At 45.7% G+C, this 20,971-nt stretch overlaps 2 protein-coding genes across 13 annotated transcripts in view; both read right to left on the reverse strand.

Annotated features, from left to right (window-relative positions):
* Positions 1-14,213, reverse strand: part of CRACR2B (calcium release activated channel regulator 2B) — a 51,832-nt gene extending 37,619 nt beyond the window's left edge. For 6 of the 12 annotated variants that reach the window (XR_008577189.1, XM_054825863.1, XM_054825866.1 and 3 more), the window contains exons 1-4: positions 14,112-14,213; positions 7,780-7,946; positions 7,190-7,423; positions 6,990-7,102 (exon numbers count right to left, since the gene is read on the reverse strand). The gene's annotated coding sequence lies outside the window, so the exon portion shown is untranslated. Of the gene's footprint in view, positions 1-6,298; positions 6,412-6,989; positions 7,103-7,189; positions 7,424-7,779; positions 7,947-14,111 lie in introns of those variants that run through there. The other 6 variants (XM_054825867.1, XM_054825860.1, XM_054825858.1 and 3 more) reach the window with 5 other exon arrangements.
* A 1,102-nt stretch (positions 14,214-15,315) lies between these two features.
* PNPLA2 (patatin like phospholipase domain containing 2) overlaps positions 15,316-20,971 on the reverse strand; it is a 30,480-nt gene continuing 24,824 nt past the window's right edge. Inside the window, exon 9 of the mRNA XM_054825869.1 lies at positions 15,316-20,492. Within this exon, the coding sequence (XP_054681844.1) occupies positions 20,228-20,492 (265 nt within the window). The 3' untranslated portion in view covers positions 15,316-20,227. The remainder of the gene's footprint in view (positions 20,493-20,971) is intronic.

The following is a 20,971-nucleotide window of genomic DNA, read 5'->3' on the forward strand; positions in this document are numbered from 1 at the left end:
TTATATCAAACATATGCCACTTTCTCTGTTTGTTCTACTTTCCCTTCTCCTCCAATGTTTTGAAAGCCAATAATTACTAAAAAGGTGCTCCTTGTAGGACACAGTCACATCTACACAGCCCAGATTTTATAGTACTGTGAGATTCAGTGATCAAATGCACATATTTACAATTATGCAGAAAGCACATATTCTAAATGCATTGACAAATGCATTACAGCCATACAAATCTGACGAGGTGAAGGCAGAGCAGAGGCCTTCCCAGGGAACAACACTGACTCCGTGTCAAACTAGCTTCCACAGAGGCTGAATTTCCAAAAGCTGCTCAGAGGGAACTAGGCACCCATTTAGTGGAAATTGTTTTAAAAGGCTCTGCCATAGTGCCTGAAAAGGCTGGGAGGAGAGCCAAAAGAAAATACTTATTTCTCAGTGTACTTTGTCAAAAATTAATTTTGCTCTTTCCCTTCTCTAGGAAATTTGTTTCCATTGTTTGGAATTTGTTTGGGTGGTTGTTGGGTTCTCCCTTCCCAAAGGGAATGGCAGGAAAAAAATACACCGAAAAAATATGAAAACATCAATTGTTTTGCAAAGTTTTTTTTCCTTTAAAAAAAAAAGCTAAGAAAACCCATACACACCCTGGGCAGGGAGCCTGAAATCAGGTGTAGTATCTAGAGCTACACTTCACTCTCTCTCTGTCTCTCTTAATTGCATGCACTTGATTGTACCCCTTTAAGGGAACAGGAACAAAACCAGGAACCTTTATGGTGTTTACTCAGGAGGAGATTAGCCTAGCTTGATAGCCCTGAGCTAACGCATGCTGCAGTATCGATGGATGACTTCATCGTGGGATACGCCAGTAAGATACAGAGGTATATCCCAGAAACAAGGACAGCTGCAAGGGACTCAATCATTCTGAATACACCTTAAAAAAGGTGCTCTGCTGCAATTCACTGTGTTCATCACCAAAGTTCATCAAAGGAACACTTCTTTATGACTTATCGTACCAACTTCTTGATCTTTGCCAAAAAAACTTGCTATGGAGAAACTTGTTTCATGCCAACTCCATGCTCCTGTCTGCAAGCAGCCTGAGATTGTTAACAGTTCTCTTTTTTTTATTTCAAGAGGTGAACAAATAAACTTCTTAAAACTACACTCATGGATGCTTCCCGATTCAACAACACAACAGAAGGCACCAACACATGCCAAGAACCATCAATGTAATAAGTCTTCAACACAGGCAGGTATCCATGACATACCAAAACAATATTCTTTCCCCCAGAAATTGCCACAAATCCGGACACCCACGTGCTATCCCCCAGCTATGCCCATCGCAAGCCAGTGACACTTTGCAGCTCTCTCACACTGGCACAGTGTCACAGCGTTGGCACTGCAAACACTGAGGGCACATGTTTGCACTGGAACTGCTCCTACTAATTGGGGTTTTGGCTTTATTGGGTTGTTTTGCTTGGGGAGTGGAGAGACAAAGCATCAGGTTTTCCTCTAGTGATATTTGTGCCAAGAGTTACTTCTCAACAATTAAAAGCAAAATCCAAAACACATTTTTTCCATAAACAGCTAATGGTCTTGGATCTGTCAATATAACTATCACACAGCTGATTTTTCAGAAAATAAAGAGGACACCTGCAATAAGACATGACAAATAGCAACAGCTAGTTTAAAACCAACTCATTTTTACAAATTCCTTTGCTTTATAAAAGCTTACAGGTTTCCTGAACCTTTTTAAAAAAAAAAAAAAAAAAAAGAGACTGTACAGAACAGAACATTGCAACATCTCATACAATCCAACACAAGGATTAATCTTACATGGAATGGAAAAAATAGCAAGCCCTTTGGCTTCAAGAAGAATTCATTGTATTTCCATAGGCTGAAGATCATGCTGCACATCCACAAAGGACATGGTTAGCCAGCAATAAGTAAGTAAATATTAGTCAAGTAGAAAAGGCTCTGAGCAGTATCAAGTTTCCCACTGATGCCACCGCTGTTAATGTTCTACCACAAATATGCAGTCATTAGAGGACAGAGGCAATCAGCTCAAGAAAATAATTGAGAAAGACAGGATATTTTAGCTGTGAAGAGATAGTACAGCCTTTATTCACGTTAGCTGAACACTGCTAACAGTAATGTGAAGTTGAAGGTAGATGCTGCTTTGAGTTCAGCAATCAGTAGGAAAATTATGCCTGCATTAACACCAAGTATGTTGACCGCAAAGTAAGGGCTCTGCTCTGCTGGTGATACCTACTGGCAAGGCGGGTGGCAAACAAACTTTCTTTGCCAGCCCAGATGTGGGAAAAGGAGAGAAGACAGAGGACTTGGCACTTGACATCAGACACACTGGATCATTTTTGATTCAAAGTGAACACTGAGCACAGGAGCCCAAGCAAAGATCTCTCCTCCTCTTTTCCAAAGGGTGGTGCAGCATGCGGGAACACCCCATAAGGAAGACAAGCTCCAGATCTAAGCTGGCATTCAAAGCTCTTCAAATAGTCTTTACAGGAAATTACATAAATCCAGGGCAGCTTCTCTGTTTAATTGAACATCACTGGCGATTTCCTCCTGCCTTACCAACCCCTTTACAAAGGGAACACTTGCATGCAGAGCAGGTTGTACCAGAGACAACAATCAGAAGTCAGTGCACTTCTGCTGGGCTCATGCCACCCGTTATTGAACAGCAAAGATGTCATCCAGGAACGCTCAGCACATGACGAGCACCACCTTGGCTGCTGCAGCTCAGCAAGGACACGTCAGCAGAAATGCTGCTGTGGAGATTCTTTTCACACCCGGAGAGCAGCTGAGCCACTGGTACACAAGACTCTTCACCTGCCCTCAGGAACACAACCACACTTGGTGTCCTGCAGAGAAAATTCATGCTGAAAGGAGGCATCCCTCAGTCCTGTGCTGGTGGAGAGCTAGACACACCCCATCAGTGTCCTCAAAGTACTTCAAGGGCAAAATTACATCATGCAAAAACAGCCATTTGTTGAATAAGTAGGTAATAGGTTCTAATGGATGCACAAAGTTTCAAATGCAAAAATTTGGGTTTTTGTGGAGTTGCCCACATAACCAATTCCCAAATGGCAGAAATAGGGAAGAATTATCGCCAGTCACTGTCTTCTTTAAGAAAAGAATACAGGAGCCTCAGATAAAACTGGGTGGTGGCAGCTGCACATCAAACAGGAGGAAGCACTTGTCTGCAACTATTAAAGCGTGGGACTCACTGACACGGGATGCTGAGGATGTCACAGGTGTTCATGGGCTGCAGAAGTGGCTGGTTTTTTCTTCCCTGAATTTGTCCCTAAAGGACTATTACACAAAATGTCTGTTTTGGTGAAAATTTTCTGAGCCACAAACTGCCAAAAGAGCGTACCAGGAAAGTATCGTTACACATTTATGCCGGGAAGACTGGGGTATCTGCCCTTAGCTGCTGTTGGGGAGAAAGTGCTGGTTGAGCCCGGCCATTCCTCAGCATAAATAGAGGCTGCTTTCTCATCAGCAGGAACCACCCTCAAAGCACATGGAGTCTTCTGCCAAAAGGACCTCAGCATTTACTGCATTTTCATCAAAGATGTTCCTAGGAACTGGACTTGGTACTCCAACAGCCCAAGGTCAAGCTTCTTCCCACAACTATCCCTGCCATCAGACCCATCACTTGGGTGCTGAACTCAACTCAGACCTCCCTTTTGAGTCCTCAGATTCTAGCTGTCTATGTAATAGCAGAACAAAGATTTTCCTTTCCAACAAGAAGCTGAATCTCTCTATGACAGCCATGCACCTTGTCTGACCTCAGCAGGAACCCTCCTGGGCTGCTGTTACCTACACACACTCATCCAGCAGAGTCTCTAGGCATTCTTTCACTAGTTCTCACCTCTGTTGTAAGAGAGGGAAACAACTGGTGTTAGCTTTGTGGGGGATGATCTCTCTGTCATGCAACCTCAGGATGCTGAACGAGAAAGGTGTTGGCTGCCGCATCTAGTTGGCTCCCAGTCTTGATCTGTCACTTCTTCATTAAGTTTCCCAACAGCCACCCACTGTCCTGAGCTCAAGCCCCTCCTGGCCAGCTGCAAGGTTTCCTCAGCTGCTTCAGTGCCCTCTTTGCGCAAAGGCTAAATATCCTGCAACAATCCCATCTCACCTGGAGTACCACAGGTGTAAGTTCAAAGAAGCGGGACAAGAGCCTTATCTTTGTTGATTGAGATCTTTTATCTTCAAATCAACCTCATACAAACAAAAATTCATAGCCTTATGTTGTCCTCAAATAGCTCTGCTGCCACACACACGCACAGATAAAATACAAACTGGAACATCAGACCACCTAATCCCCTTTCAAAGGAGAAACTTCTTTTTGATAAAGCACCCACCCATACTGCTTACTGAATACATGTGATAGACAATGATTTCTTCTCCAGCTGAGTCAGCAAGTTCTCTGCAGCACTTGAAATCTCCTTATCCAGAGGGCTACAACTGCAGGGGGGATTTGTGAAGTTCAGCCATCTCTTCCTCATCCCAGGAAATTCACCTCCAGTCTCTTGAGACCTGGACACAGTCATCTCACCACTATAACCTTTTCTGGGACCAGGGGGAGAAACTTTACCTCGCTACTCTGAATCTGCAAGATGCACTTAAAGAACAAAAACGGTTTGCAAATATTAACAAGTAGGAGTGAGTATGGAGAGGATTTCTAGGCACCACAAGTCCCTGGAGAAGCCTCTCTGTGGCTGCTGATGTATTGGTTTTGCCCAGGAGCAATGTATGGGACCCATGGACAGTTTGACCTTTCTGCAAATGCTATTAAAACAACAAACAGAGCCAAGGCAGCTGGGTGAAGCCAATTTCCAAGATGACAGTTAACCCATTCTCTGCCTCACAGAGATGAAAATGGCCACATGCACAAATCTGTGACACTTGGTGAGCTCTCAGCTAAGGATCCATATAAAGTATAAAGGGAAAGATTCACCCCTTCCTGTGTGCTAAGGAGGTGCTGGCTGTGCTATGCAAAATACCTTTCATGAAAAGCCAGTGTAATCTGTGCACTGGAAAAGGATTAAATCAATGTCCTGAGTAAAGACACCTCTTAGCTGTCAGACCGTTCAGAGGGCCACAGGTGAAGTCTTGGATCCAGCAAATCCACATTCCCTCTCCCTAAAGAAGAGAGGATCGGTCTGAATGTCCAATCCAGAATTCCAGGATCTCATATTTCGATCAGAAATATCCTCTCCCCTTCTCATTCGGGGGGACAATCATAACCAAATACTAAAAGCCTCATATTTCTACAAGACAGAAAACCAAAGGATGTTTTGAGCAGCCACAAGCCCTGAACTGCTCCTCCACAAAGCAGGATAACACATGCAACTGAAGGGTGCGTGTTCCCTGCATACCAGGCACAGCTTAGCGCAACCAACATAAGGAACAGCGTTTGAAGCAAACTTGGAAACAGATGCTGTCTGAGAGGTGCTTTTGTTCAACTTCTACAACTGTTCTGGGAAAGGTGAAATCACTGGGGGCTTGGAAATTTCCCTCTTTGACAAAAGCTGTCACTGAGTCAGAAGTTCACAGCAGCAACACTGATGTAGGATTACAGAAAATGGGGGGCGGGGAATAGGTATGCTCATGAGAGATAGTGGAAAATTTCCTGACAAATGTTTTTAAAGAAAAATTTCTAAGTCTTCACAAAGTATGCAGCAAAAAATCCATAGGTTTTAATCGAATCAGCTCAAGACATCTATTTCATAAGAAAACATCACAATCCCACATATTCTAAGCATGTATTTTTCCTCTTTACTTTTGAAAAATATGACCATTGCAGCTATTACTCTAAATCAGCAGTTTCTCAAATCAATGAGTTTCTAGAATTGGGTAAGCAACCTGCAGAACGACATCAGAACTGAGAGCAAGTTTCTTCAATTCAACATTTGCAAAGACATTGGGTGATCCAAACTGAAGCGTTAACCACCTGTTAATTAATCACCTCCAGCTCTTAAAAACCAATCAATAAATTTTCTGTCTTCCATCAGGGGAAATAACAACCGTTTTCTGTAGTGATATTCAATGCCACTGCACTCCGTAAATCTCTGTCCCGTTTCTACTCTGCTGCTTTAAAGCAAAAGCAGGAAGTCGGAACAGAAAGTTCCTAGGGAGAAACTCTGCTGAGACACAGCAACTCACAAACTTGTTCAGACTTCCTTCTGCTCAAATAACTCCTTGCCCAGAAGAGAAAGACTTTCTTCCCTCCCCTCCACCCTGTTACAAAACCTTGTTTTCTCTCTCTGGAGGTGTCCCCAAATACCTCGAGCAGCAGGACAGAATCACTCCCCTTCCTTGAAACTGGCAGTATATTCCACAGTAAACAGCTAGTAGAGAACGAACACTGCGACTGTAAATAGAGTATCAGAGCGGGTCCAAGCTAGGAGGTGTGGTTTGCAATGCTCCTTACACATCTCATCCCCTCTCCAACATAGGCTAGTAGCCATTGGTTCAGAAAGCAGCACAAGAAAACCTGCCATTAAGCTCCCAAGGTAAATTCCTTGTAATCCTGCCTTGTGCACAGCTGGGAAGGAGAAGAGCTTGTTTCTGAGCTGCCCTAGGCAAGAGGGGAAGAAGTGGTAAGAAAGCAGATGATCCTTTGTCTCATGCTAAACTTACCTTCCCTGAGAAACTCTAGCTGTGCTTGTAGGTAGCTCACTGACTACCTCACATCTGATTTCAACAAGGGTAGGACTGGAAACTACTCCTGTGAATCCTGCCCCAAGTTTAATTCCACTTTTACATAGCTGGCAACCTGTTTCACAAAGAGAAGCGCAGAGAGCTTAGGAAAAAAGAAAAGTAAAGCACAAGACAACACTGTAAGAAGCATCTTTCCAAAGCACTGTAAAACACATCCCAGGGTTGGGGTGCACACCTCAGGACTTTCTCACTAAAGCAGCCAGAGATGCCACCCTCTATCCCACAGCACCACCAAAAGGAAGCAAAGCCCCCACCTGCAGTTGGAGATGCTGATGGGGATTTGTTGCTCAATGGCAGCTCCAGGGAGTATGAAGTTGCCCTCAGCTGTGTCAGCTCCCACTAGTTAGACCTGAGGACTTCTTGGAAACTGACAAAGAAAAGAAAAAAAGAGCTTGTGAAGACTCTAGCAGGCTGGCTCTTCATCACCTGGTATGGTTTTGTCCTCTTTGCTCACCCCTGCCCCAAATGCCTCTTCTTGTCAACACACAAGGATAATATTTGCCCAGCAAACAAGCTTCGCTGTACAAGTCATGAGCAGGCAAGCCCAGCCTCTACAGACAGAAAAAACTCCTCTTCCACTGATTCCCACTGAGAAGACTCCAGCTGGTAACTGAACAGCAGAGACCTCCTCAACCTGCAGAGGAGCTACAAATAGCCCCATCCCCCCAGCAGCAAGTGATAATGGGACCTGCAGAAAACAAAGGTAAAGGTGAGTCCTTCCCCATGTATTTTAAGATGGTTATTTCAAACCCCAGACTAAAAAATGGAAATGAAGATTACTACAAACCATCAGGCTTGTCTTTAATACAGGTTTAATGGAGCCAGCAAGCTCCTCTGAGCCATCTGGGAGGACTCTGTGCTGCCAGAGGGCAGCTCTGCTCCTCTTAGACGAGGATGATCACCTCTCCACTCCTCACAGGCTCAGCTTTGTCCCAGGACCGCACATCCTTTGGGGAAGGCTCTAGCTGTGCAGCTGAGGCAAATAAACCCAAACAAACCCAGACCAAGTGAGTTAGCTGCTTCTGAGCAGGAGAGTTTACTCACCATTTTGTTTATGGTTGCTGCAGAGGTGATGCTTAACACTGAACCATGGTCTTGGCTGGGATGCTGCTAGAACACCACAAAAAAGGGAGCAAACTGCTCTTCTGCACCTTGCAGCCTGCCCTGTCTCTAGTCTTCTCTTGGGGTCCCTTATAAAGCTTCTCTTAGTGCTGATTGGAACAAAAAAGCTTATCAAACACACAAAAAAATAGTGTTTTGGAGCCACATTAATGAATCCTTAGCGTTACATGGATAAAGGTCAGGAAATGCAAAAAGTTACGGTTCCCATAGTAATGCTAATTCAACCATACTGCACATCCTGTGTATTTAGTGGTACACATTGAAAAGAAAAAGGCTTCATCCACTGATCCCAAAAAGGTTTTTGATTTAGTAAAGACACTTGGATACCACCCCACACACGCAATATTTATTGTTCAGAGAAGTGGGTTTTCAGATCAAATTGGATTAAGCCAATCTAAGCATCATTACAGTTCCCTATATCTAGGGCAATAGCAAGAGCTCTCAAGCATGATTACAGACTCAACGTTATTTGCCCAACCTGAATAGAGGAAAGGGACCCAGGCATCAGAATGGGTTGAGTCACCAAATTGCAGTCGGCACTAATTCTGCACTTGGATGCAGCAGAGAGGTAGTAAGGAGAGAGAAAAAACAACCAACCCTCACACATCCATAACTAGTAACTGTTAATCCATTTCTATAAATGCTCATTTCTTTGATATTGACAGCCTGAAATATCCCCCTGCCTACTCTTCCACCTCATGAGTCCAGAAACAGGTTGTGAATGAACTACAGCTGTGCTGACCTCTCTTCAGCACAAATCTGCGTATTGCTCTGCTCTCCATGCTCCTGAGGTCTTATCTTCATGCTTTACATAAAGCCCATGCCATTCTTTCCAGAGAGAACAGCTACAAGTGGTCCATTTGCATTTAGCAGCTTTGAGCAACCAGATTTGCATGGGAAGCAAAAGACTCCTTTTGTGCCATAGGAAATGGATTAAATCAAAGGGGGTTGTGCATCTGTATTGGAGCAGAGGATTATTCCTCTGGCTGCATGTCTGGAAGGGAGGAAAGGGAGAGCAGAGATCTTGCAAACTCCTTGCAAAGCGGGTAAGGAGGAGGGAAGGCAGCTCTCAAGCACAGGAGCAAAGCGTGCAAAGGAAGAAACGTGTACATTTGTGAGGGCATCTGCATGTGTCCTTTTTCCCTCCAATAAATCTGAATCCCTTTCCTAGTTCCCGTGATCTCAGACAGAAGGGCACAGTTCAGAACAGACACTTTGAACTTCAGAAACCTGATCAGTGAAGAGAGAGGCTCTGGCAGTGCTGCTGCTGAAGAGATCCTCAGCCCTGCTATATACCAGGGCACCCTACTCAGAAGACACTGAGCTGATGGAGCTGCTCATGGAGCAACATCAACCCCAGAGGCTGCAGCAGGACACAGGAACACACAGCAGAAGTCTTTCTGCCCACAGGGTTACTGGGTGGCTGTTCCTTCACTCATACCCCTCAGGCCTTTGGTTTCACTGTCCCTTGGGGTGCACTCACCTTCCCTTTTGGGCTCCAGCATCAAGTCTCCACATTTTAAAGAGGCTTTGCAACCCTCCCCACAGCTGCAATGTCTGGCTGTTTCTCGGAGCTGCACAAATCCCAGACAGCATCTAGCCACACATGCCAAGGATAACAAGGATTTGGTCACGCTTTATCTTATTTTATCTTAGTGACACTGACAATGACGCTCGCCTGTCGTCTTGGGCACAGCTCAGCAGCTCCATACCTGCAGAGGAGGGGAGCTGGGCAGAAGCCAGGAGCTTCAGCCTGCAGTGATTCACACCAGAGTGGGAAGGCTCTGCTGGCCTGCCTGCCTCACCCCACAAACAACTGGGCACATAGTCCACAGGCAAGAGTTATGGGGAAAATAAGTCTCAGCAATATTTACACATCTCATCTCACCTTCACCTCAGCTGCTAGCAGAGACATACAGCTCACTCTCCCTAGGCACAGTACAGCCATGCTAGTCCTTGCCAATAGATAAGCCAGTCAATTTTATTTTACAGGGAGCCAGACCATTTGTCCAGAGAGAAATGCTGTCAACCTAAAGGTCACCTACAGCTTAAATTCCCAGCTGGAGATGAGCTCAGTTTCATCCTCTTCATTTTACAGAGGAGAAACTGAGGCAGATAAAAGCACTACTCCTACTCAGAGATGTTTTGCTGAATGAGATGGAAAGGTATTCAGGTACTATTATAGTGAGGGCCACCAAGTTCTCCTGTATTACACATTAGATGTGCCTCCCCACACCTGCACCTCTCCTAAGCTCCTGCTATGCCCAGCCAAGGGCCTACAGCTAGCCTCAGGTCTGCTTCTAACCCTTTCTTCCAGAGGCTGGACTCACCTACGTATGCCCAGACATAGCTGGATTTTTCCCCAAAAGGTTTGTTTCCATAGCCTAAATGACATATTTAGACGCGATTTTATTTTTAACACCCCACAGCTACCAGTCCTGCTCCTCCAAAGGTCTGCAGATGTCCTGCCTATTACTCTCTTGAAGAGCTTGAAATAGCAAGCAATGAACACCTAGATACTATTTCCTTGATTGCACAGCTACAGCTGGACTTGACATTTTTCAAGCCTTCACTGCATTGCTTTAGCCTTCATCCAGCGTAAGTGCTAAAGGCTAATTCTTTCAAAAAGCTGCAGATGAGGTCTTAAGAGCTCTCCCCTTATTCATACTCTCATCTCCTCTTCAGAAATGCAGGTTGCCTCAGCCCATGATACATCATCTGCTGTGAACAGTGACATCTTTGCATCTGCCAGGATCTTACCAGCATCACAAGCTTGGGCCAGCTCCGTGCCCAAACAGTGCTGGACCACCACAGCAGACGTCAGGAGGTTCAGAGCTCCCAGTCACATTTTTAGAGGTCTCCTGCCATCCTCAGAACAACACAAACCTTTCCTGTGGGGCTTTCAGGTGTATGTAATCCTCAAACATCCTTCTGAACCAGGCAGTCCCTTCCACATAGATGGAGCCTCTAACTGGCGCAGAAAAGTGATACCAAGTCTTGTACCACCACAGAGATTAAAACTACAGTAGCAGGGACAACAGCTCCTCCTTCAGATGACATCTCTGCTAAATTAACTGCAATCACACACTTCACTAGATAGAAAGAAGGGATGTTACAAGCCTCTTTGCTCTCAACCTTAGATTTTCCTCCAGTTATGCCAACCAGATGAGAGCACTGTACCCTTCCAGAGCAATGTTTCATATCTCATTTCCTCAAAAACAAACCAGCAATTAAAGTCACAGTCTCTAAGAGCACAAGACAGTATTTGTTCTTGCTTTAGTGCTCTGTGACACATGGTTAAGAGAAAAACACTTGGTTAAAAAGTCTACAAGGCTTTGCAATCATGTTACCCTAAATGAAGCATAGGAAGGTCCACCGTGACTCCAGACTTCATTTGAAAGTTCACAGTACCACAACCTGTACACAACCCACAACAGCTATTACCCTGAGGTTTGGCGTAATTTTCTCCCAAAGTTCACAATATTTGTTATTCCACTTGAGGCCCCCAGGTCCTGCAGTCAAGTGAAATACTGAGATTCACGGACTCCTGGCAGCTTATACAGACATGCAGAAACCTCCAAGATGATCAGAAATCAGCATGAGAAAGCAAATGAAGAACATCATTAAAAAAAAACCAAACCCAAAACAAAACCCACTACCACCAAACAACTTATGTCATTCCATGGCACTTTTTTTTTCTTTAATGTCCGGCTGATGGTTTTTAAAAAACTTAGGGTTGGCAAACCTTTTGAACATATGACCTGAGAAGAGGACATTGTGCTCCTTGCCACACCAGCAGCACATGGGAAATATTTAGTGTGCTCCTTGCACAGCTGCAGAGGTCATGTTTGCTTAGCAAAACGTGCAATTAGGTCCATGCATAGGTAAATCCTTCTCAGCATCAGCCAAAAAATTAAAGCTTTAGGATGCAGGATAGGGAAAAGAGAACATTGCTAGAAAAATATTAAAAGGGGTAATCAGAACATCAACAGCATCTCCCTTTCAAGCTGCTGGGCTATCCATACCTCAAAGGATACACAATGGTAAAGGACAGAAAGCCTTACTAATTGTTGCAATTCTGCTCTTTTAATGTGACAACAAAATTGATCATTCAAGATTCAGACATTCAAAGTAAACCAAGTATTTTCACCTCAGACTTTATATGGACAGCAAGCAGAGATGTCTGGCAGGAACAGGGAAGATGCTGCTCTAGTCAGTGGAAGATGACACATTTGCTACGGCTGAAGTTTCTTGTCACTGTCTTTATATCCAAGATGAGCTCCTGCAAGCAGGTGAGGAGTGGTGGGAGGATTCAGTCCCCAGAGCAGTCTTACCAAATCAAAAAGATTTGGACAGTAACACATGGGCTGCATTATGGAAACCAAACCTAGTTTATTGTACATAAGGATCAATATCTGCAAAGCTCTCTGACCATGAAGAACATTGTGCTTGGAGCTGTGCCCATATGATTTATGCCAATTGTCCTCATCCCATTAGTTTATTCTCTGAGGCTGCCTGGCAAAGTCATGAGTAACAGCAGACCCCCAGCACTGTTTGTGTGCTGCTAAAGGCAGCCCCACATGGTGTCCTCCTTTGGAATACAATCTTCAGATCAGTAGATGGTAGCATCTTGATTCATTAGATGCATCAAATTGGGGTGGGGGGAGAAATCTTCCTACTTGATAGGGACAAAACAGCCAAGCAGACTTTCCAGTGGGACAGTTTATGCTACCCAGCTTAGCTTGCCACAGCAGAGACCAAGAGAAAAGTGATGCTCTGAAGAATGAGAACAACTTTGCCCAGAAAGATAGCTTTGAAGAGATTTTATACTATCTTATGAAGGATCCTAAAATTTTATGCCTCAGATCAGTCTCTGTGCAGGATGCCCTGGCAAAGAGAGGATTCGTCCACTCCAATCCAATACAGTTTCTCAGAACCTTCTCTGGACCACCTGAATTGGCGAGTGAAAGGACAGACTAGACTGATTATCTGTTTGATCTAGAAAAGCAATTCCCGTAGCCCTCAGGAGATGCATATGTATATTCATCTGTATATACCTGCGTATATGTTCCTCAGAAATATAGCTCTAGAACATGAAAAATAAGATGCAATTGCCCCTAAACCTGGGTAAGGCAAGGCTAGAAGTTACCAGTTTTCTGAGAGCCCCTTGATGTACAACAGCCATCAACTCCATCAGAATAAGCAAGGACTCAACGGGTCATGTCTAAACAAGCAAGCTGTATTTGGATTACCCTGCCTCCTCACGATATTCCTGGGCACAGCCGTCTCCCTGTGTCCAAAGCTGGCGATCACTGGCCGCTTTCCCCCTTGGCTGTTTTCAGGAAGTCCTACAGGAAGGATCTGAGGTTCAACACACAAGTTCATTGAAGTGCGTCCCATATGCATGGGATGTTAAAGATGCTGCAGTCTTAGGAAAGGGAAAGTTCTGCTGGTTTTTTCCTTCCAAAGAGAAGGAGAAGCAGCACTAATGCAGCTGGCATAGGGATCCACAGCATCTTTACTGTGCAGCATCATCTGCACCTGTATTGCGGCTAAAAAGAACATTCCTGAGCAGAGGATGCTGAAAAATATGAGAGAATAAAAAGATCTCCATTCAGGTCCAGCATGCAAGACCAAAGCCCCTGGACCTCATCTCAAAGGAGCCTGCAGACTTCAGAGCAACAGAGGAGGGGAGAAGGCAGAAGGGACAGCACCTCCCCAGCCTGGATCCCACCAGAGCAGCGCTCCCCATCCCACAGCCACAGCTACACCTCAGGAGCGTTGTGTAGTAGAGAAAGTGGCTTTGCACAGGAACCATACCCATCCTTTGCTGGCAAGGGACCACTGACAGCTGGAGACTAGGCACGTGTGTGGCTCTGGAGAGGCGAGGACTGCCGCAGCACACAGAGTCCCCCCAGCCCTCCACTCCCCTCTCCCCACAGCCGCAAGGGAGGGAGGGGGGAAGCCAACGAAGTGAGGGTGCAGGCGCTACCAGTGCCCTTCGCTGGGGTGGCCGCTCCCCAACACCTCGCCTGCCGGGTCCTTGCCGGTTCCCCGTCACAGGCTCGGGTCCCTGAGGGGGTCCTGCCCCTGAGGGGGTTCTGCCCAGCAGTCCGGGCGCCAGTGGCCGCACAAAATGGCGGGGGACAGCCGCCCCAATGAGGGGAGCTGTCCCCAGGGACAACGCGCCCTCAGCCAGCCCGCCCGGCCACCGCCGGTGCCGCCCGCCCCGGGGAGCCCCTCACACCGCTTACCTGACCTGGCAAAGGGGGAGCGGAACGGCGCGGAGCGGGCACCTGCGGCCAGCCTGCCCGGGGGAGCGGGCAAGCGGAGCCGCCGTTAGCGCTGGAGGCGGCCCCGACCCGGAAATGAGCGGGGCCGCAGGCGGGCGAGGGAAAACCCGCCGTACGGCCGGGCTGCGCCGGGCCGAGGAGCGGGGCACCCGGGGCCAGCTCCCCCCGCCGGCCGCCTCCCCCCGGGACAAGCAGCAACACCCACCCCCCAGGCATCTCCCAAAAGACAGGAAACCTGCAGGCCAGGGCTCGCGTACCCAGCCCTGCTCGCAGCCGCTCCCCGGGCAGAGCCCGGGCTGATTTATGGAAAAAAGATCAACTTCAGCAATTAACGGCACCGACTTGCGACGTTTGTTTTTTGCTGCCACTAGAGGTGAAAAAGGTGTTTGCTTTATCAGCTGCAGGCTATAATATTAATTACCACACTTGTGCCTGTCCTGTGATAGCACATAACAAAGTATTTTTCAACACTTTCCTGCTGTCAAAAGACTGGATAAAGGAGAGGGAAGAGAAAAAAAAAAAAAGAAAAAAAAAGAGCCCAAGCCTCACAGCACCTATCAGACACCTGCAGGAACAAACCCCAGTCTGTGCAGCGTTATTTTTCCTGCCCTAGGGATCCCAGCTCCACAGCCCAGCAATTCACAGCTAAGGAAAACCCCAGCCTTCCCTGGAGTCCAAGGGCTGTCAGCTTCCACATGCCCCAGCTGGAGATTAACCAGGAAAGACCTTGGCACATAACTGACACAGATCCATAGCAGCCACTATCATCTCTTCCACCAACTGGTAAAGAGAGGCCTAAGAGACAGGGTTCAGTTTCCCCAAGAGATGCCCCTGGCATTTGTGAATAATTTTTTACTAATCCTCACAGGTGCCAAGCACCTGCAGTTCCCACAAGATGGTGCTTAATTCCTCTTTGAAACTAGGGGCTACAGAAGCTCCAACAAAACAGACTAATATAATTTGTGTAGCTTGAGGAAGTCAGAACCAGGCCAAAATGCACCATTTTTCACCTCTAGGTCAATGCCCCATTCTTTACCCTGAGAGGATTTTGAACAGGATGAAGTGATGGGGCTCAGCAAAACACACCCACATTGTACAGTGCATTCAAAAAATATTTAATAAATCTTTAAATGGCAAGGCAAGCAACCTACCACAGCCAGATAAATATATTGAGAAAGGTTTTATTAGAAGGTATATTTCTGCCAAAATAAATAGTTACATTTTCTTCAGCAAAACATTAGAAAAAAAGAAACAAGAAAAAAAAGCATCAACAATTTAATACTGAACTTTTAAAATGACTGTGAACACTACTTAGTGACATTGCCATGTAAATACGTGACTTGCATATGCTATTGCTGGTCTAGTTGCTGCTCTGACATCAGTAATTTCCACAGGATCTCCACCTGTGTTGTGTGCTTAAGTGTCTTCTCAAACTCAGTGACAGTAGCACAGTCCCAGGACACAATTAGCTTAAAGAGCTGTTTTAGATGTTGTTTTCAAGAGCAAGAGAAAACCCCAGAAGAAAAAGGTTTTATTTCAATGTTAAAATTTTAAGTCTTCTGTTTGTAACTAGAGGTTTCCCCTCCCTGTGCAGGAGGGCTGATGTGGATCCACACAGCGAGATAGACACAGTTAGAGACATGCCTGCAGGTTGGAAACAGAGGTGTGTCCCACCAGTAGGCAAGGGAAAGGAGGGAGAGGAGAGGGGAACAGTCTGCTGCATTCAGAAAGGCAGACACCACAGGGACACAGAGGGCAGGCAGGACAGAGCCCACCATAAAGACACACAGCATGTTTGGCACAAACGAACTGGCTGACATGGCAGCCAGGTGTGGTGGTCTCATTGATTTAAGGGGAAGAAGGAGACACAGACACAGAGCTTCAGCTATTTCTCCCACAACTGCTTTGGCAAAAGTGAGAGCTCTTCCCTCAGAGGAAGGGGTGAATGACTAGATTAATTTTCAAAAATAGACAAAAACACTGGGGAATAAGTCATGAGCAAAGAATTCCTAGGTCCTATAGACAGTCATCAGAAGTATTTTCTCCCACCCCTTGAAAATCAGCTTGCAACAGTATTAACAGTAGGGCAGGCAGCAAACCAAACCCAACATACCACACACGCATCGTGGCTTACAGAGCATGCCATAGATACAGACTGTTGTGCACAACATAACTCTACAGTGTTGTACAGGTTAGGGGCTGGTTAGATGCACAAGTTCACCTTAGCCTTGTTAAAAGCAGCAAGTAGTATCTGTGTCACAGGAAGGAGGAAAAAAAAAAAGTGAATTCCTGAAGGCACAGACCCTTTATGTGAAACAGCAGAAACAGCAAGGGTTGGGACTCTTGCAGAATTCAAGTGAATGCTATAAGGACAATTGGACATTGACTGCAAGATGAACTTTTGGTCCAGGAACCTGACTGCTCAACCACCATATACTGAGAGCAGACAGGCCCCGGCAATTATGTGCTGGGCTGCCCAGCCACACATTTTGCTGGAGAAGGGACTGACTGCTACAGATGATAACCTTGTTCCTCCTGTGACCTTCACAAGTGTAGGTTAATAAGCAACTGCTACCCAGAAGGTAACACGTGCCATGAGGTACACATACAACAAAAGGCTTGAAGAATTCCAGTTAGCACTATCACAATAAACCCCTCTATATCCAACCCAGAGCCCATCATAAGGTTTCCAGGGATTTCAAAGAAGTGGGGTCTGATCTAGACAAGGCAGCACTGCATAACAAAAAGCTATTCTTCAGAAGCAGCCACAGCCCTTTTTCTGCATCAGCAGGCAAGATGATCTTCCCTACTTTCTTCATCCTTTGCAATCTGTAATGAATGAGCAGCAAGAATTTCAAGGAAATGTGTGAAACTTCTCTTAAGGAGGGTTTTGACAGATCTGCAGTTCCTTTATCAGAGCTTAAATCTATAAAGCCAACAAGCTATCACACAACAGCCATTGCATCACTTGGGAAATAAACACAGGCAAAGAAAGGGTTAATATAGAGTGGTGCTTTCCCAGTATCCTTCACACCCTGCAAATTAGCATAGGGAAAACAGGAGTTTCCTCCCTAAAGAGTTAGACCTTTATATATAAAAGGTCAGGCATTGGTTTGTGGTTACAGTTTGAAGTGTACAAAAGCTTCTCTTTCAGAGGTTAATATAATAAATTAAACTACAGATGAGGTGAAACATAGAATGGAACTCAGGCCTTTTACCAGGCACTGCAGTTAGTCTCTTGAAATGCACGGACCAGAACCAGCAAGCCTTCTGGGTCAGAGCACTGGAAGACAAGCACACTAGCCCAGTCAGTTCTGATGCAAAAGGAGAACAGAGGAAATCCAGGGGATAAGGGTGCCAAGCTGCAATTTCTTAGTGTACTCTTGCCAAGAGAATTTTGTTTCATAGTTTAGTGGTTTACATAATCACTCAGTGGTTTTACCAGTCCAGGAAGAAGGGATAAAAAAAATAGTTGCATCATTTTCTCCACCCATATATTAACACAAACAAGGCAGAGTCAAAAGGACAGCAGCTTCTAAGCACGGGATTTTCCTTATCCAGCTTCACCCCTCACAGATGTTTTGCTTCTAAATGAAATGCCTTCATTTCTTGCCACTAGATATCTATGTGTTCTTGCCAATTACTCTATGCGCATTAGGGACAAGAGATATGCATTTGGCAAACTAAGCAGCTGTGCTACTAAAGAAGGTAGCCCAAAGCAGTGGAAGAAAAAGAAATCCCACACCAAACCACAAAATAAACACCTTTTCTCAATTCTAATTTTCATCAAATTCATCCTGCTCCCACTAACTGACAGTAGATTGTTGCTGGTTCACTTTGATTAGAGTTATATCCATCTAGCAGTAAGCTTTTTCCACAGGTTTTAGAAATCACAACATTCACTTGGGTTATAACCCAATATCGCTATTCTGATTTCAGAATCCTCCAATTTTTTCTCTTCCTGTAGCAACTTCCCTGTTCCCTAATTGCCTTAACTATGTGAAGCTTAAGACTAAATCTGACTGCATAAGTGCAGGCCCACTTCATAAGCTATGTGGGCCCCTGTTAGGTTATATTCAGGAAGGGCAGCGGGGTGATACTTTTAGTCACACGTTCGTATTTGCACTGACATCTACTGGACAGTCGGTTAGCACCACGGCTGCCCAGTCTATTGCCTCCCAGCTTGCAATGGCCACTGCAGAAAAGTCCTGATGCTTATCACAACCACCACCACAAACACTCAAACCCAGGCCCGGTGCACAATTGTGCTGGTAGGAAACAGCACCCACCACCTCACCCACACTACTCGTGTGGATATGATTGACCAGATTCACTATTTTCTCCAGCTATTAGTAGAAAGGGGTCATTTCCCCTTTCTAAAACAAAGGTGCAAAAGAGAGTCTATTATAAATCACTATTCCATGTATAGGTTATGTAATCAGCTTCAGATACCCTGTCCTGCTCCCCAGCAAAGACAGCGTATGTTTGCTTTGGCCAGTTGCATGCTGTTTGTGCTAGGAGAGGTAGAAGACACCTCATGCAGCTAGACACGCTGCAGAAAAAGATACCAGGAGCTGGTTTTGTGTCATAGTGCAAGGACTTAAGCTTAAGTACATGCAATCCCTACAGGAAGCCATGTCTTACTCTGTGAAGAACAAAGAGTTCATGCTTCTGCACAGCAAGTCACAACCAGACCACCTCTCAGAAGGCAGTACTTACAAGGCAGAGTCCTGCCCTGCTACAGACCCAACTAGCTCTCGTCTTTTAAGAGACAAAAGTAGCCAGTTTCAAGCAGGCTGCATATGCACCCACACTCCTAACTTCACTTCCACTTCTCATGCTCCTGCTATTGCCAGCTGCAGAGCTGTACCTGCTAGCCACAACACGAGACAGGAAAGCTGTGAGGCTGGTATAGCTACAAGCCTAAATCCTTCTCACTCCAAAGCCTAAAAGCTACAAGCCTAAATCCTTCTCACTCCAAAGCCTCAACATCTTTGAGCAAAAGATAGAGCCAAGCCCCAGTTTGGCAGAAGGTCCCTTCAGTATCTCCTTGGAACTTCCTTCAGTTGTACAGTCCTCAAGGAGCAAAGCTTGACCCATCAGAGGCAGCCACCTCCTCAGCACTCGCTGTGACACTCCATCACAAACCACTCAAAAATAACACACTCTGCACAATCTCACCTTCCTACAAGTGCTTCACATTGCTTCAGCTGCTAAGCTGATCCCAAGATAGTCAGGCTGACCTTTTCCAGGGCAACCCCACACCAGTTCCATTCACAGTGAATTTGAGGCCTCATTCCTATCAACATGTTACCCTGGAAAAAAATTCTGTCTAAATTACTTCTTTAAAATAATCTCAATGACTTAACACTCAGAGTTCAAGCTGCAGCAGATCCATGAGGACACAAATTAAAAAGGGAGAGACCATGACAACATGAATCACGGTAAACACAACTTTTCTACATTTCTGCACTCCCAGTGCAGTCTGCAGCAGAGCCAGCTCTGGCTTCCAGTGGGAATGCAGTTAAGGGACAGAGGAAAGCATGTGGCTTCAGCAAAGAAGAAAGTCAAGAAGAGATTTGGAAGCCATGAGAAAAATTGGTTTGGCAAGAAATTACTTCATCTTTCAGTAGCACAAAGAGCTAGGGGATGTCAGATGATTTAAGAAAAAAACAAGACTCATGCTCTAAAAAACAAAGGAAACTAAAAGCTGTATGAACTTGAGAGCGTCATCTACGTCCTGATTATTTGGCGGTAAAAAGCCAATGGCAATTCAAAGTGCATTATTTGGGAGAGCCCAGCTGGGTTGACATCAGCCTGGCCACAGGCAATGGCCAGGCTTCAACACAAGTCTAGAGCAAGGTATCAGCCCACGTGTATCTTCAAACATGGAGATCCCTTGCCTGGCCCAGTGGGCGACAAATGGCTACAATCAATTTGACCAGTCTCCATCCCCAGGGAAATCCCCTTTGCAGCATATTCAGGAGCACAGGGCAGCTGGCTGCTGAGGGATGAGACTGGTCCCACCCTACATCCTCTCCCTTCCCACCCACCCTCATCCCCTCACAGCAGCAGGCTCAGAAGAGTGGCAGGCACTCTTTTGCACAGTCTAGAGGTGGAAGCTTTATCAGAAACCCTTCCCGAGGGAAGAGCGAGGCCTGCATGTCCACGTTGATGCAGAGTAAGCCCAGCATAAGCTGGCGCTGGTACTCCTCCCACTTCATCATGACATCAGATAGAGAACGGTTGCTTCTCATCCACATAGGCAGTGCTTCACCACAAGCTGATGTGGAAGAAATTGGCAGGCTCTGGGGCCCTCCAAGCTCGAGGTGATAGTAAAGCCTGAAAGACAAACACATGCAAAGAATCAGTACACGGGAAGACTTGAGCAGGTCATCAGACCAGAGCTCCAGAACCACAGAGCTGTGTTATTCTACCACTGATTGCATGATTTTAATCAGACATCTCTGTGTGTGCGCATGTTGCCCCTCACATCTCTTGATTATTCAGATCACGAGCTCTTGTGGGCAACAATCACCCCCTTCTACTAGGATCCAAAACACAGCTGGGACACTCTGCCTACTACTGTAATACACAGTTTCCTATCGTCATACAAGCAACATAGTCTTGCCTCAGCCTCAAGCCATGGCCTACTGCAGGGAGTTCAGTTCAGAAGCATGGGTGCACACACAGACCAAAGTACTCTGTCTCATTTGGAAACCCTCTGGTGTTTCCTGGCCACCCTAGTGCCTCCCCACCCTAAACCAGACCTAGATCTTGAGGCAGAAAAGGTTATTTGAACACAAGTACATCTTAGAAGG

Source organism: Grus americana, chromosome 5, assembly GCF_028858705.1.
Source record: "Grus americana isolate bGruAme1 chromosome 5, bGruAme1.mat, whole genome shotgun sequence".
Taxonomy (NCBI): domain Eukaryota; kingdom Metazoa; phylum Chordata; class Aves; order Gruiformes; family Gruidae; genus Grus; species Grus americana.